Source organism: Eptatretus burgeri, chromosome 15 (genome assembly GCF_056783735.1).
Source record: "Eptatretus burgeri isolate ZD-2024b chromosome 15, Ebu_testis_v1, whole genome shotgun sequence".
In the NCBI taxonomy this organism is placed as follows: Eukaryota; Metazoa; Chordata; class Myxini; order Myxiniformes; family Myxinidae; genus Eptatretus; species Eptatretus burgeri.
This window is the reverse complement of record NC_140975.1, coordinates 45346496-45365126: the sequence shown is the minus strand read 5'-3', so window position 1 is coordinate 45365126 and position 18631 is coordinate 45346496. Positions and strand designations below refer to the sequence as shown.

The 18631-nt window shown below is 41.8% G+C and overlaps 1 protein-coding gene across 8 annotated transcripts in view; it reads left to right on the top strand.

Moving 5' to 3' along the window:
* LOC147012089 (rho GTPase-activating protein 44-like) overlaps window positions 1–18631 on the top strand; it is a 130691-nt gene that overhangs the window by 60999 nt on the left and 51061 nt on the right. For all 8 annotated transcript variants that reach the window (XR_015052005.1, XR_015052004.1, XM_085858314.1 and 5 more), the window contains exons 4-6: window positions 9440–9513; window positions 15800–15911; window positions 16040–16116. Coding sequence is in view for 6 of the 8 variants with exons in the window: in XM_085858314.1 (XP_085714440.1) it covers window positions 9440–9513; window positions 15800–15911; window positions 16040–16116 (263 nt within the window). In the remaining 2 variants the exon portion in view is untranslated. The remainder of the gene's footprint in view (window positions 1–9439; window positions 9514–15799; window positions 15912–16039; window positions 16117–18631) is intronic.

Here is an 18631-nt window from a genome sequence, read left to right as displayed (position 1 = left end):
CCAAACAATAAGCGCTTTTCCCATTGAAACCTTTCAATACGAGGATCATGGGACTGGAACGAGACATTTTCACTTTGCAGTGCGGGAACACTTGCATGGATATTTGACTCACTTTTACCACACTGTTGATTTATTGATACCATAATGGCGGCCCACAGATGCCGGCGCACGTGGACCTCCTCTTATCAACCTATCCAACGACTCAATTTTTTTTTGTATAATGTCAGAACCTTACTCTGCCTTTTGTCACAGCTAATTTTGGCCATCGTTTTATGTTTGGACACCATTATTAACTGTAGTGTGTCTCCGACTCTACTAGATCTAGAAGATCTAGTAGATTGAGAATTACAGGATCTCCTGATGTAATTTCCTGTTTGATTGCGATTCAACATTAAACAGCCTCATTCTGTATGGTGGTTAGGTCACCTGTATCATCTCAGTAGAGATGACCTTATAACCCCAGTCTTGAAGTCCGTCCGTCCGTCCACAATCAAACCGAGTGGAGACAAATAACCAATAGTGGAATGGATAGAGGTCGATGAGACATGCACAACGATATAACTTTCAAGGTCGTCCATGGTCAAGGTCATGAGGCTGTCAAAGTTGCGAAAATCGTCGATTTCAAATCGTATCTCCTCCCTCATTTATCAAGAGAGATCAAATGTTATTCGTGATTCAGATACTATGGACTATTATCTAGAACAACACGAGCCATTTTTTCGAAATTTGCTCTCGTTCCCATTTTATAGCCCTTCACACATCGCTCTGATTCCCCGTATGGGCCGTTCATAAAGTACATACAAAAATAAAAGTATTAAAAAATTAAGAACCGGAACTCTCCGAGACAAATATTACATTTGAAGCTTTTGTCAGATTTAACTAAAACAATGGAACACAAGTTTATATGCACACACTTACTTTCATTTATGACATTAACATTGTCTTGAATGTCAATTTGTACTTTTATTTTCATAAATGACGTGCTGTGATATTAAAATAAAAAGGTAAATTATACCACGAGGGACTGTATCGTCATAGCTTACAAAAATCGGTTCATAAGGAACTGCTGGCTTTGCAAGCGATGAGCAATGTATGAGGGGGGTGGCTGGGTGGTCACTAGCCTGCATACAGAGGGGGGTGGGTGGTTTTGAAACCCGGACGTAGAGCGTACGTACTTTATGAACTGCCCCTATTCCAGTCTGGCACAGAGTTACTTTCGACCTCTGGCAGAGATGACCGGCACTCCCGCTCGGGGGTGTTTTTTGATTATTGCAATTAACAGTGCGCGAGAAACAAAAAATGTTCGTGATGGGAAGTAATCATACGTGGATGTAAACAATGACTCGTTTCAGCTCAAAAACAGCGTTTGGCCGAAATGAAATACTGCAATAACTAAATTGGAACACAATAGGTTGCCTGGGATTGGTCAAAACCCGCGATATTTAAGGGTTTACTGTGCTCGAAGAATTGGGTCTGCTAGGTAGGGCAGATCTTATGAATGCAAAAGAAAAGGAGATTAGTGGCATCCAGTAGAAAGGACTCAAAACAACAGCAGTAGACAGTAAGGAAGGTGTCGTATTAATAAAGCATGATGAAATAAGAAAAAGATGGCTGGAGCATAATGAAGAAATGTGTGTATGTATGTATGTATATATATATATATATATATATATATATATATATATATATATATATATATATATATATATATATATATATATATATATATATATATATATATATATATGGACCATACTCTGTGCAGAGCATTGGTGCTGCCAAAGCAGTCTCCTTGGCCAATGGGCACAATCCTGGACAGGTCACCACTCCGACACAGGATACAAGCAAGCTGGCACTCATTTTGTTATACTCAGAAGGATGACAGGCAGAGTCAACCCCACCTGGTGTTAATTCAACGGCCGAAGAGGATTTGAACTCCAGATCCTAGGATCCCAAGCCCAACACCCGAACCATTAAGCCAACACCATGTATGCATTTGTTTTAATACCACGAACGCCACCCAGCTAACCAGGAGTTCCAGTGTCCACCGTCGAATTATGCCATTTAACTCGAGGTCATGTGGTTACTTGAGCAGGGAGCGTGCCCTCGGCAAAGCACCAATGTTATTTCGATTAGATTTTAATTAGGGTGGCCGAGCGTTTTAACCGCTGGTGCGTGCCGATGATTTTTGGTCAAATCTGTGGTAATTACCTCCCAGCCTGTCAAGGTTCGGACAATGCTAAACCAATGGAAGGAAAGGACAAACACAGATAGGTTGGAAATCGACAAATGATTTATTGAAAATGAAATAAATAAATCAAAATAACTTTTTATTTTCTGAGGAAAATAAATGAATAAATTTCAAAGCAAAATCAATCAAAATGCCAAGAAAGAGACAAAGAGCAGATGCTTATCGGGGGTTGACTTACTTACAGGTAAACACAGACAAGGGTACCCAGCAGATCACTCGGGGGTGGGGGGGTGGGAGAAGAGTCGTCTCACTCACCAGAGAGTAGTTGGCCGTGAAGTGAAAACATCCTGAAGTGTCACGTCCATCACCAGCACCTGACCTTGCCGTGCACCCTCTCGCAAACAGCCTTGAATGCCAGTCGACGTCTGGGAGGGCACCGAGATCGTCTGTCGCGGGCTTAGACCCTGGTGCTGCGACATGTGCAGCTTCTCACACTTCACGAAACTGGTGACGTCCAGTGACCCACACTGTCTGTCGGTGACTGACCCGCGCCTAACACGTTGGTGACTGACCCGTGCCTCACTCGTCGGCGCTGCTCACACCCACACGCACACCACACGCTCGCTTGCTCAAGCACTGGGAAGGACGAATTGTCTCGTAGTTGGCGTTTCTCTTCTCCTTTTCCTCTCTGGCTTTCTTTCACCACGCTTTCCTCTCACGTCTCTCGCCCTTTTCCTCTTACTTCTCTCTCGCCTCTCTTCTTCCTCCTTCAGAACGGACCTTCAATTAATTTTATATCTGTGGACCGTCTCGGCAGGCGCAGTCCGCCCCAAGCTCACCCCGCCCCACTTGCGCACCGTTACCATGACGACCCGTGCGCTCTCAAAAAGGTGGGCGTCGGCGCTTATGAAAGAACGTTGCTGAGGAAAAATAAGGGCGCGTCAGAGCTCGCGAAAGAAATGTGTGTGAACGTGTCTGTCGTAAAGAAAAAAGCTTCCCATAAGAGAGGGGATCTATTCTTTACCCTTCTCAACGTATCACAATTAATATCCCATTAGACATGGGGATGGGGCTAATCTGAACATGCATTGAAGGAAATAACTGTCTGAGGACCTGGATGTGTGGATGCATTCATCAGACCGGATTCTGAAACCCATAACGAGATATATATATATATATATATATATATATATATATATATATATATATATATATATATATATATATATATATATATATATATATATATATATATACACACACCAACCATCCATCCATTGGAACCATACTCTGTACAGAGCGTCGATGCTGCCGAAGCAGTTTCCTTGGCTATTGGGCACAATCCTGGACGGGTCGCCACTCCGACGCAGGATACTCGAATGACTCGATCATCCCCAGCAAGCTGGTACTCATTTTGCCGACCTCGGGAGGATGGCAGGCTGAGTCAGCCCCCTGGTGAAGTAATTCAGCGGGCAACGAGGCTTGAACTCAGGACCCTTGGATCTCAAACCGCCACCCCAACCACTGAGCCAACAACAGGCTATATATACATATATATATATATATATATATATATATATATATATATATATATATATATATATATATATATATATATATACATACATATATATATACACACAAAAAGTGAAAAACTTGGAATAATAGAGCTAGAAGAACAGAGTAATGTTGACATTGACTTTATTAGACCAGAAATGCTGGAGTGAGATAAGAGCAGTAATACATGAGATAAAAAACTGAAAAAGTGGCTGGAATAGATGAAATACCTGCAGAGTTGATTAAAAACATGGGAAATAATGCAACATTAATGTTCATTAAACTGTGTGAAAATATTTTCTGATCAGGAGCACGGCCAGACAACTTCATGCAGACAATAATGATCACCCGAAGAAAGAAGGCATGCCGATGTTCTGACTTTCGTACAATTTATCTGATTAATTATCCATGCAAGGATGGTTGTGTTGAGAATTACAACAAAGAGAGTCGATGGGAAGATGTAGAACTATATCGGAGATGTTCAGTTTGGTTTCCAGAGAGGAAGAGGGATGAGAGAAGCAATCTGCATTATCAGATAAATGAGTGAATGCAGTTTAGAGTTTGAACAGGAAGTATATTTGTTTTGTCGATTTTGAAAAAAAGCATTCGATCGGGTTGACTGGATTAAGCTCTTGACGGTGCTCAGTTGCGGATCCATGATTTTAGTTTGCGGGGGCGGCACAAAAATTTACATTGCACTGAAAAATGTAATTTCACCAAGCAGAGCAAGTGGGGAACATTTTGTTGTGGGTGTTTTGTTTTTTATCATAAATTCTAAAGGCTATTCTAAATATAGACAATGAATGCTCTAATACATTTGAAAATAATTACTCGAATGAAAAAAACTTTTTCTCAAAACTCATCATTTATTTTAATTATTGTCTCGTCATAAAAATCCAGTTGAATGAAAAGCAGATCACAAATTTCATACAATGAAACAAATGACATAATGATCAAAACGAACCAATGTTTCTGACATTTTGAACAAGTAAAGGTTTGACATGGAAGTGACCTTTGATCAGAATTACAGTTCAACCATCATCTGACCATTTGCCTTCATCATCTCAACTATGTGGTTCACTTATAATAATTGTACAGCGGATAAGCTCTCATATTTTAACAAATTGTGCATTTTATGAGAAAAGAATGAAATTTCTGGCATCGGTCATACCATAATGTTTCTTTTTGAATATGGAGGGAAGTCAGATTTGACCTCTGAGGGGACAGTGAGAGGTCAAATCCAAGATGGCCGCGAGTCACCCGGGTCTAATGTTCAAACGTCCTTAATTTTGGAACCAGACTGCGCAGAAAAACATGCATGACCCACAAAATATGTAATGGAGAAGAAAGGAAATACCTTTGGATTTTTAATTTTTTTTTAAATTTTAATGCCAGAAGCAAACTTTGGTACTTCACGGGTGATGATGGTTGTGGCTCCTTCTACTGCGATGCCAAAGAACTCGAAGGACTTCCTTCGATGCGATGATAACAAAACCGAATTGTTTGCTTTCCTGTCACGCGTAGTTGTTCATCTTCCTCAAGCAGAGGGCAAGGAACTGTATGCAACAGATGGAAGTGGAGTCCTTTGCTCTCCGGCTGAGTCATACTTCGCCTGCCTTTCCCCATGTTCGCAGGAGGAGGCTGACACTCGTCTACTCCTGCATGTGGCAGATGCTGTGCAAAAGGGGTGTAAGAAGGTGTTCCTATGTACCGTTGATACCGATGTGGTAGTACTGGCTGTAGCTTCATTCAGCAAGACAGCTCCTAATGAGCTGTGGGTTGTCTTTGGTGTCGGGTCAAGCTTTCGTTACATAGCTGTTCACGAAATGGTTGCCACAATGAATCCAACACAGTGTCTGACTCTCCCAGTCCTCGCTTTCACCGGGTGTGACACTGTATCTGCATTCGCTGGCAGAAGAAGGAAGACTGCCTGGGAAACTTGGAAGTCTTTCCCAGAGGTGAATGATGCTTTCATTGAACTCCTATGCATGCCATGTGAGGTCAGTGAAGGATCAATGTTACTGCTAGAGCGATTTGTGGTGATAATGTACGACCGAACTAGTGAGAGCACGGAAGTGAATCATGCCAGGAAACAGCTCTTCACACAGAAGTCTAAAACTCTAGAGAACATTCCTCCAACCCAGGCAGCTCTCAAACAGCACATCAAGCGCACTTGCTACCAGGCCAACTGTTAGAACCAGGCATTGGTCCTGGATCCAGAGATGCCAGAGCCATCTGACTGGGGCTGGACAAAGGAAACAACTGGGTGGCAGCCGCTTTGGACCACTCTCCCCGAAGCATCAAAATCGTATCATGAATTGATCCGCTGTCGCTGTGAGAAAGGATGCACTGGACGGTGCAAGTGTGCCGAAACGCTCAAGTGCACTGCACTGTGCTTCTGTTCTGGAGGCTGTTAGATTTTGATCACAACCATTACCATCATCATCATTGCTTTAATAAAGTATTAAATAGACGAGCAGCATGGGACTATTCTGTTAATTTTTTTGTATTATTATCCCTATAGTGTCAAAATGGAAGCGAAGTTTTGCTATATTGCATAGGTCCAATCCATTGTCTTTACCAAAAGAATGTCCAAAAGTTTTTAACATAATTTGACCTTGACCTTGATCGAAATGCATTTCCTTGGCTCCTGGCAATCTCAAAACTATCACCAAACCAATGGCCATTCCAAACTTAGTTGGAAATGACACCTTAAATGTTTTTTTTACACTGTTTAGTTCCAAAATTAAACGTGTTTGAACATTAGACCCGGTGGACTAGTGGCCATCTTGGATTTGACCTGTCACGGTCCTCAGAGGTTAAATCTGACTTCCCTCCACATCTGAAAATAAACGTTATGGTATTCACCAACTATGTCAGAAAATTCATGCTTTTATTGTGCTTATCCGCTGTACTAACAGTACTATTTCGTTTTGGCCCTATCTCTCAATGGTGAAGAATCACTTTAAAAGTTAAATCATTATCGTGTCCAGATCCGGATTCGATTCTTCACCAAGATCGAACCAATTTGTCTTGGTCACACACCCAACATGTCCACCAATTTTAATCCGAATCCGTCCACAACTTTTTGAGATATCCTGCTTGATATTAGTTTGACCCCATCTCTCAATGGCGAAGAATCACTTAAAAATTATCAGATCCGAATGCGGATTTGGATCTTCACCATAATCGAATCAAGTCTTCCTTGTCACACACCCAAAGTGTCCACCAAGTTTCGTCCGAATCCGTCCACAACTTTTGAGATATCGTGCTGTATATTGTTTTTGGCCCCATCTCTCAATGGTGAAGAATCACTTAAAAATTCTAGTGGCCAGATCCGGATCTTCACCAAAATCTAATCAGTTCGTCCTTGTCACACACCCAACCTGTCTACCAAATTTCATCCGGATCTGTCCAACTTTTTGAGATATCCTGCACACAGACAGAGAGGGGTGAAAACATAACCTCCTTCACCTTTGGTGGCAGAGCTAAAAACGTGCGAAATGTGCGATTCAAATCGTTGTTTCAACATAATTTTCAGCATTTAGATTTTAGACGTAGGAGTGGCAGTTTCATCAGGATTAACCCTAATTGTCCAGGCAGGGTTAACCATAAACCTTTAAAATTCATTTTCTCTGAAACCACTTAACCGATGATGTTTTAGTTATCAAACTTTTATCGGCACGGGTACTCGATGATGTACCTAAAGTTTTGCATCGATTGCTCCAGCGGTTTGACCAAAGTGGATTTTAAAATATTTTAGCTTCAACCCAATACAGATGTCCGACTACGTGACACATGACGTTTTAGTTATCACACTTTATTCGTACTGGTTAGTCGATCACATATATGAAGTTTTGTGTCCATCTGTTAAGCGGTTTCGAAAAAGAAGATTTTTAAAGAATGTTTTTTTTCAATATAATATGGCTGCCCAACCACATGACCTATGACGTCGTCAATTTAAAACCAGACTCACACTGGGTAGTCGATCACATATATAAAGTTTCGCATTGATCGGATAAAGTTCGTTTTTCTATCCAATATGGCTGCCAGACCACGTGACTGATGTCGTCATCATTTACACACTTTGTGCAGCAATGGTATTGGATTATATTTGTGAGTTTTTGCCTCGCTAGCTTAAGCGGTTTCAGATAAATAATTTTAAAATATTTTTCTTCATTCCAATATGACTGCTGGACCTCGTGTCCGATGACATTTTCACGATCATTCGTATATCTCCAAGGGTAGCTGATGACAAAATTAAGTTCCACGTCATTCGGTTTGGCGGTTTGACAGAAGGAGATTTTTAAAAGTTTTCACAAAAATCAACATGGCTGCCAAACCATGTCATCAATGACATCATAGTTATCAAGCTTTATTACACATGGCTCGTCGATCATACCTATAAAATATTGCATCGATCTGTTCAGCCGATTTTATAGATTTTTTAAAGGTTTATTATTATTATTTTTTTTTCAAAGAAATATAGTTGCCAAACCATGTCACTGATGACATCATTAATTTAATTTTCTTGACAAGTTTCTTCGCCAATGACCCTAAAAATAAAAATTTCATACTGAACGGATAAAGCGTTTGACGCATCCAATTATGACGTCTTCATGAAGGCTCTGATGATGTCATTATCAAATGTTGTTCCCCATAGTGCGTTCCTGACATGTGTCAAGTTTACATTTTTTCGTATAGCAGTTCCAGAGAAGATGTCCAAAGTTTTTCCTTTTTTCCAACATGACTGCCACACCACGTGACCTATGACATCATAGTTATCATCAAGAAAGTTATCAAACTGGAAGTGCTCTTGTGTTGAAAGTTTTGCGTCGATCGCTCAAGTAAGTGGTTGTGGACAAAACGTATGTAAAAGGGAATAAACTTGCAAAAGTGCGGTGGAAAACAAAAAAAAAAACAGAACAAAAACAATTTACGGCTGTACGGCTTTGGTACCCTAATAATAGCAATGGGAAGGACAGCATTTAGTACAAAGAGACAGTAGCTAACCAGAAAGCTGAATATACAACTGAGGAAGTGACTTGTAATGAGCTGGATTTGGAGTTTCATTTTGTAAGGGTGTGAGATTTGGACTTTATCGAAATGGGAGACCAACTTGTTAATTAGCTTTGAAATGTGAGTTTGGGGGAGAATGGAAAAGATCAACTGAACAGAAAAATTAACAATTGAAGTGTTGAGGAGGTTGAATGACCAAAGAAATTTGATGCAGATGAATGTAATTAGGAAAATGCAGAGAAACTGGGCAGTTTGCATCATAAGAGGAAACTGACGAGTAAGAGATGTTGGAGGGAAGATTTCAAGGAAAAAGAAGAAGAGGAAGGAAGCAAATTACAGCTGGATGACTTGAAAATTGAAGGAGGTTCCTGGAAAATGAAAAGGCTGGCACAGGCAAGAGAGACTTGGAGAGGATCTTGAACCAAGGACCTGCCTCTGGGCAGTGCACATGATAATGAGGACATAGCACCTGCTTATATACACTGTAGTTTTTTGTGGATGGGAGGAGAGAATGCATCAATATGTAGATGGTTGTGTCCCTCTGTGTAATGCAAGCATATAAATATTCAAGGTCGATTCAAATGTAAATTAATGTCTTAGCCACCATACTCTTGAATGGACTTGCTGTATTGAAACAACTTTAACCTTTGTGACACTCTTTTTGCCTTTCAGAAAAGGCTGCCTCTGGTCCTTTTGGCTGCAAGCCTCTCTGAAGGCTATTCCTCTCTGGAAGATGTCCCATTAGGGTGAGGACTATGATCTTGTGATGTCAAATGTCTTGAGCTACCCCAACCCCTCCCCCTCCTGCCCTCCCCCAAAACACTATCTCTTGAGCAACGGCTTTGCATAAAGTCACTTTGTATTCATACTAACAGGTGGCTAGTTTAGTCCGAATGTTGTGTTTGGAATCCCCTAAACTAATTGGGCAAAATATTTGATGTATGGCGTATATTATTCAATTTGTAATCATTCACATTTTAGTTGTGCTGAGTTGTGTTTTTTTTATTTATCTATTTATTTATTTATTTTGCAATGATCTAAGACTCATGAGGAGCTCGAACATGCATCACACAACTCGGCGTAAGTTTCCTGAATTATAGACATTTGTAAACTGGAACAGCACTCGGTAGAGCGCACACCTCCGCCAGTCTGAACATTTTACGTTTTGTATCCCACTGATAGGCCGGATCTGCATCCGGACCTTAACCAAAATCAAATCGGCTTGTTCTTGGCACCTACCCAACTTGTCCACCAAAATTTTGTCATAAACTGTTGGCCTGCCCACAACTTTTTGAAATATCATGCAAGATATCGTTTTTGGCCTTATCTCTCAATTATGAAGAATCACTTTAAAGATTTAAAAAATTGTCTTATCCAGACCCAGATCTCAATCTTCACCGAAATCAAATCAATTTGTCCTTGTCACACACCCAACCTGTCCACCAAGTTTCGTCCAAATTCGACCATAATGTTTTGAGATATCCTGTATCCTGCTCACAGACGGTGAAAACATAACCTCTGTCCACCTTTGGTAACAGAGATAACAAATAACCAAAGCAGTACTGTATTTGCAGTTTGAACCCATGGCTCCAACATCGATGAATTTACATGGTTGGATGGGCACGCCAAACCGACCACCATCAAATATGACACTATTGGAGTGTAGTTCCCTTTCCAAAATCAGGAGATCTCAATCTTGGCAGCAACTATTGTGGCATTATATTAATCGCAATAGTTGCCAAGATATACAATCAAATGATGTTGAACCGAATCCATCCTGCTCTAGATCAACACATGAGGCCAAGCCAAAATGGATTTTGGGTCGAAAGGACAGCCGTTGGACACTTTACTGTACTGCGAAGGCCAATATAAGTAATCTGTGCCCACATCCTTCCTCCAATCATGACATTCATTGACTTTTGAAAAGCCTTTGATTCCATCCATCGTGGCGAGATGATGAAGATCCGATCAGCATGTGGAATCCCTCATCAACTTGTGAAGGCGATTATGAAAATGTATTTGGATACATCTGCCAAGATACTCTCACCTGATGGAGAAACACATCTTTTCGAAATTATAGCCAGAGTACAACATGGAGACACCTTTACCCCTTACCTGTTTATAGTGCTTGATTACGTATTCAGAGACGCCATCAAAGGCAAAGAGGAGGAATTGGGCTTCCAACTCGAATCAATCGTATGAAAGATCAAATCCTGTATTGGAGTCATCAAAAGGAACCCGAAGAAGAAAAGTGCAAATATTGAGTCATTAGGATGAACATGGGTGGGATTCGGGATTCAGCTTCAACTCTTCTCTCAAACCCATCCATGTGCAGCCAAGTGAAACAAAAATGTTTCTTTTTGTAAGAATATTTCTCCCTAAACAGATAGATAGATAAAGAAAGACAACCTAAGATAAGAATAAAAGAGAACTAAACGTGGAAAATGAGCAAAAAGAAAAGAAAAGGCAAGAATTAGAATGAATAAAGAGAAATGCGAAAAAGTACAAAGAAATGTGAAAGGACCAAAGATCAAAAATGTCGGGAAGAATCCGGAGAGATGGATTTCAGCAGTTATTCCCAAGGCTCAAACGCAGCAACAGGTACAAGCTACCAAATGTCCATCAGCGATGAAACATAGTCCACACAGCATCAGCATTTGATACAACCATAATCAAATGAAAGACCAAATACTGAATGGAGTCATCAGAAGGAACCCAAAGAAGAGAAGGTAGAAGAGTCAAACCAGAGATTCTTACTGATCTTGACTTCACCAATGATGTAGCCTTATTATCAAGAGTTATTGACGAAGTTTAAGAACTTCTCCAGAGAGTCAAAACAAGCACCAGTAGGATAGGGCTAACAATTATTTCTAACAAAGCAAAAGTTATGGAATTAAACCAGTCGAGAGTGGTCTCAATTATATCAAAAATGATAAAACTAGAGGGGGAGCACTCGGGAGAGTGCAAAACCTCCGCCGTCAATACTGCTGGGTCACTCAAATGAACCTTGTATCTTATTCATTAAATATGATGTCAACAGTGCTGACAGAGTTATAGTTCTTTTCTCCAACAATTTTTTTTTGGGAGGGGGGGGGGTTGGAAATCACTTAAAGCATGTAGAAATGCAAAAAAAAAAATTTTTTTTCTCCAACAATTTTTTTGGGGAGGGCGGACCAAGTCCAAAATCTAATGGCATGATCCTTGGACCATATCTAACCTCCCCACCAAGTTTCGTCGAAATCCGTCGAAGTTTTTCCGTAATACTGTTAACAAACAAACTAACAAACAAGCAGTCATAGACTGGTACTTACAAAATTGTCAACTTGACCACTGACCTTGTCTAATAAAAGCTGTCTCGAGAGAACGTAGCGACGCAAACCAGAAGTTTCTAAGATGATTCTGTACCAAACCATCAAAAATGAATGTTTTGGATGTTTGACCTAACTGTGACTTTGACCTTTGACCGATTTTGACCAAAATCTAATCAGCGCTAGCCATCACCCTCCTGAATCACGTGGTGAAATTTGACATTGGTAGCTTCTTCCGTTCTCGAGTTATCTGTACCAAACCATCAAAAATCGAATATTTGACCTTGCTGTGACCTTGACCTTTGACCGATTTTGACCAAAATCTAATCAGCGCTAGCCATCACCCTCCTGAATCACGTGGTGTAATTTGACATTGGTAGCTTCTTCCGTTCTCGAGTTATCGTGCCTACAAACAAACAAACAAACAAACAAACAAACAAGCAGTCATAGACTGGTACTTACGAAATCGTCAACTTGACCTCTGACCTTGTCTAATAAAAGCTGTCTCGAGAGAAGGTAGCGACACAAACCAGAAGTTTCTACGATGATTCTGTACCAAACCATCAAAAATCGAATGTTTTGGATGTTTGACCTCACTGTGACCTTGACCTTTGCCCAAAATCTAATCAGCGCTCGCCATCACCCTCCTGAATCACGTGGTGTAATTTGACATTGGTAGCTTCTTCCAATCTCGAGTTATCATTTTTTGGATGTTTGACCTCACTGTTACCTTGACCTTTGACCGATTTTGACCAAAATCTAGTCAGCGCTAGCCATCAGCCTCCTGAACCACGTGGTGTAATTTGACATTGGGAGCTTCCTCCGTTCTCGAGTTATCGTGCCTACAAACAAGCAAACAAACAAACAAACAAACAAACAAACAAACAGAAACGGAAGGCATCAATATACTTCCGAAATCTTTAGATTTCGTAAGTAACAAGCAGTCATAGCCTGGTACTTACGAAATCGTCAACTTGACCTCTGACCTTGTTTAATAAAAGCTGTCTCTAGAGAAGGTAGCGACGCAAACCAGAAGTTTCTACGATGATTCTATTCTGTTCCAAACCATCAAAAATCGAATGTTTGACCTCACTGTGACGTTCACCGTTCACCGATTTTGACCAAAATCTAATCAGCACTAGCCATCACCCTCCTGAATCATGTGGTGTAATTTGACATTGGTAGCTTCTTCCGGTCTCGAGTTATCTGTACCAAACCATCAAAAATCGAATATTTGACCTCACTGTGACCTTGACCTTTGACCGATTTTGACCAAAATCTAATCAGCACTAGCCATCACCCTCCTGAATCACGTGGTGTAATTTGACATTGGGAGCTTCTTCCGTTCTCGAGTTATCGTGCCTACAAACAAACAAACTAACAAACTAACAAACTAACAAACTAACAAACTAACAAACTAACAAACTAACAAACAAACAAACAGAAACGGAAGGCATCAATATACTGACGACATCTTTAGATTTCGTAAGTAAAAAGCAGTCATAGACTGGTTCTTACGAAATCGTCAACTTGACCTCTGACCTTGTCTAATAAAAGCTGTCTCTAGAGAAAGCAGCGATGCAAACCAGAAGTTTATACGATGATTCTGTACCAAACCATCAAAAATCGAATGTTTTGGATGTTTGACCTCACTGTGACCTTGACCTTTGACCGATTTTGACCAAAATCTAATCAGCGCTAGCCATCAGCCTCCCGAATCACGTGGTGTAATTTGACATTGGTAGCTTCTTCCGTTCTCGAGTTATCTGTACCAAACCATCAAAAATCAAATATTTGACCTCACCGTGACCTTGACCTTTGACCGATTTTGACCAAAATCTCATCAGCACTAGCCATCACCCTCCTAAATCACGTGGCGTAATTTGACATTGGTAGCTTCATCCGTTCTCGAGTTATCGTGCCTACAAACAAACAAACAAACAAGCAGTCATAGACTGGTACTTACGAAATCGTCAACTTGACCTCTGACCTTGTCTAATAAAAGCTGTCTCTGGAGAAGGAAGCGACACAAACCAGAAGTTTCTACGATGATTCTTCACCAAACCATCAAAAATCGAATGTTTTGGATGTTTGACCTCACTGTGACCTTGACCTTTGACCGATTTTGACCAAAATCTAATCAGCGCTCGCAACCACCCTCCTGAATCACGTGGTGTAATTTGACATTGGTCGCTTCTTCCGTTCTCGAGTTATCTGCACCAAACATTCAAAAATCGAATATTTGACCTTGCTGTGACCTTGACCTTTGACCGATTTTGACCAAAATCTAATCAGCACTAGCCATCACCCTCCCGAATCACGTGGTGTAATTTGACATTGGTAGCTTCTTCCGTTCTCGAGTTATCATTTTTTGGATGTTTGACCTCACTGTGACCTTGACCTTTGACCGATTTTGACCAAAATCTAATCAGCTCTAGCCACCACCCTCCTGAATCACGTGGTGTAATTTGACATTGGTAGCTTCTTCCGTTCTCGAGTTATCTGCACCAAACCATCAAAAATCGAATATTTGACCTTGCTGTGACCTTGACCTTTGACCGATTTTGACCAAAATCTAATCAGCACTAGCCATCACCCTCCCGAATCACGTGGTGTAATTTGACATTGGTAGCTTCTTCCGTTCTCGAGTTATCATTTTTTGGATGTTTGACCTCACTGTGACCTTGACCTTTGACCGATTTTGACCAAAATCTAATCAGCGCTAGCCATCACCCTCCTGAATCACGTGATGTAATTTGACATTGGTGGCTTCTTCCCTTCTCGAGTTATTGTGCTTACAAATAAACAAACAAACAAACAGAAACTGAAGGCATCAATATACTTGTGAAATCTTTAGATTTCGTAAGTAACAAACAGACAGACAGACAGAAAGGGGTGAAAACAGTAACCTCCGATCTTCGATGGCGGAGGTTAATAAAACTTGGGACAGTCAATGACTTCAACTATCTTGGTTCCTGGGTTAACACAACTGCTCAGGATATCAAACAAAGCAAGCTGCCGCATGGAGAGCTTGCAACAAACTTTGAAGAATGTGGAAGTCGACACTCTCTCGCCATGTCAAGGAACGACTGGCTTGCATTATGGAAGTGAAGCATGGACCCTCACTGTGACCTACGAGAAGGGACTTGATGGATGCTGTTGTACTCGACTTCTTCATTCAGCTTTCAATGTCCATTGATCTGAACATGGGACCAATAAAGAGCTCGATGGTTCTCTTCCAAGGCTGTCAGTTATAATTCGAAGAAGACGTCTCAGATTTGCAGGGCACTGCTACCACCGCAAAAACGAACCTGTTTTCAATCTTGCACTGTGGACACCTAAACACGGAAGGCCGAAATGGGATGGACGAGCTCTCAACGACATCACCATGTTGAAGAAGGATACGAGCTTGGAGACAGAGCAACTACACACAACAATGCTTGATCACGATGACTGGAAGCTGGGGATCAATGCCATCTGAGTTCGGCCTGATAGCTGACTTAAGGAGGGTTAAAAGGGAATGTAACAAAGAGATATCTATGTAGAAAATGTAGGAAATTTGGATGAAATTCATGAAATGTACTTTAATTTTTTTATTCCTAAAGTAAAGTTGACTGATTAACTTGAAATTGCCATTTTTTCCTGCCAATATTGTGACATTATTGAGCCTTTCCATCGCAAACCGAAGCGTGTTTTTTGAGGCCTTGAACTCTTCTCCTGTTAGGAAAGTGCTGCAGATTTGTGGTGAGACTGAGTTTAACCTGGGTTTGGTGCTATCCAAGTACGAGTCTCAGCTGGAGTCTGATGTATTGGAACCCCTCCTGAACCTTGCTGAGGTGAGACCTTGAAACATCTACTTCATCACTCGCTAGTGATAATGATTTGTCTGGAAAAATGGTGTTGGTTCTATTGCCGGTGTGTTGGTTCGTGTTGTGATCTCACATCGATGTCATTTCACAATCAGGAATACATTCCGAACATCCAGAAACAGAGGAAGCACCTGGCTAAGCTTGTTTTGGATATGGACAGCGCTAAAAACAGGTAACTAAATAGCACAACCTGGTTAAGTGTGTTCTGCTGAAGAACATATCTTTGAATGTTGAGGGTATTGGGAAGGGGTGGATGATAGTCTTGGGATGCTTGTATAATATCACCTAATTCGGATTCACTGTAAGTCAATGAGAGCATTAAGAGTCAATCACAATGAGTTGACTTGCCTCACATTTAGACAACAAATGGCAAAGCAGATAGATACACTTCCTTAGGCCTCGGTCACATTTGCCACGGCGGCCGTGGGGTCTCTAAAATCTGCGGCCACTAGCAATTATACGGCGGCCGCAGTATTTCCACGGTCACACAATGTAGCAGTCACATATGTTTTTATTTTTCGGGTAGCCGTACGGCGTATTTATAAATTGTGGAGACCGAAAACGTGGGGGTGCCGTACGGTCTTTGATTTGATGTCGCACGGTGACCTTAGGGCGTCGCTGTGGCGGCCATAGAATTTTCAAGGCAGACGCAAGGTGCCCGCAAGGCGACCGCAGGGGGACCGCAGGGGGGCCCGATGGTGAACGTGCGGCCAGACGGACAGTAACGAGTGGGTATATATACCAGTTCTTTTTTTACTGAAATAAAAATATACCAGTATATAACTGAATTTACTATAACTATAATATACCATGGTGCCCCCAGAATCCGAACACCCCATTGTTTGAACAAATTGGAATCCAAACAATTTTTTTCGAGAAAATTTTGCCCTAAAAACCCAATACATTAAAAAAAAACCAAACACAACATAGCATTCATGTTTGTTCACGTGTCTCCCCCACCTATTCGACCCGCATCTTCGCGCTTTGTTCATTCAGTTCGTCGGTGGAAGTACTCGTGAAAGCATCTCTCGTGTGTCGATCGATACTTTAGGCCTCAGTCACATTTGCTCTACGGCGAGGATACGGCGGCCGTACGCCCTCTGAATTGACAGAAACGTGCGGCGGCCGCAGAGAAACTGAGGTGGCCTCAGGGTGGCCCTACGCCGTATGGCTATATTTTACAGGTCGTAAGGTCGCCGTGGAATTATAACGCGGAGTTATAACTTTTTTCATTTCTACGTTTGCCGTCGAAATTCGACAAGCCGAAACAAAAGAACTGTTAAAAAAAAAAAAATTAACCCATTCGTTACCGTCCATTTGGCCGCACGTTCAGCTTAGGGCCCCCCTGCGGTCACCTTTTGGTCGCCTTGCGGGCACCTTGCTTCTGCCTTGAAAATTCTATGGCCGCCGCAGGAACGCCCTAAGGTCACCGTGCAACATCAAATCAAAGACCGTACGGCACCCCCACGTTTTCGGTTTCCACAATTTATAAATACCCCATGCGTCTACCCGAAAAATAAAAACATATGTGACTGCTACATTGTGTGACTGTGGAAATACTGCGGCCGTTTTATAATTGCTAGTGCCCGTACATTTTGTAGACCCTCCGGCCACCGAGCCAAATGTGACTTTGGCCTTACCTCGTGTTTTCACCTTCATTTGTGATGTTTGTTTTTTTAATCATCTTGTGTTTTAATTAATAACAAAAAAAGCAATCCGATCACGTGGTATGACGGACTGTCGGGCAAGGATTGAATTTTACAGCAAAACCGGTTGTAATTTGGAATATCCATGATTACATCAGCCCGATGCGTTTGATGAAAGTGATTGTGGTTCTGCGAGCATCATGTTTGATGAGCTGCCCTGGGGGCAGCGCTCTCGCAGAGTGCGTGAGCGGTCGGAACCCAGGACGGAGCTCGAGCCTGTGTGGACCTTTGGATGTGGTGATTGTACCAGTTTACATTCAATACACCGCCACCGAAGGTCATTTACTCATCTTATTTTACCTTAAACATGGGTAATTTCAGTTTAAAGTGTCTTGAAAGTGGGTTTTCTTTGGGTCCACGAATGGATTAATTCACTCCATTATTTCTTATTGGGAAAATATTTTTTGAATCCGAACTTTTTGCAATCCGAACAGCCTCCTGGAACGAATTAAATTCGGTTTCTGGGGGCACCACGGTATAGGCAAACACCTATACGCCGATCTCTAGCAGTAGCGCACGGTTGACGCAGACTGCCACGGAGGCCGTATGTAGGTGCACGGTGGGCGTAGGGGAACCGTGCGTCGACCCTGCGTTGCCCGCAGGTAGTCACACAGACCGCAAGGCCACCGTACGGCGACCGTGGAAATAGTGCGACCGCCGTAATTTTTTGGGGGTTGGGAAAATTCATTTTTCATTGAGAAGAGCTTATGGCAGCCGCACGAATAATGCAAGCCCACCGTACGCCCTACGTACGGTCGACGTGGAACACATCTACGTCATAGCTTGGCTTGTTGAATTGCTACGGCGAACGTAGAAATGAAAAAAAAGTTATAACTCCGCGCTATAATTCCACGGCGCCCCTACGGCCTGTAAAATATAGCCAAACGGCGTCGGGTCTCCCTGAGGCCACCTCAGTTTCTCTGCGGCCGCCGCACGTTTCTGTCAATTCAGAGGGCGTACGGCCGCCGTATCCTCGCCGTA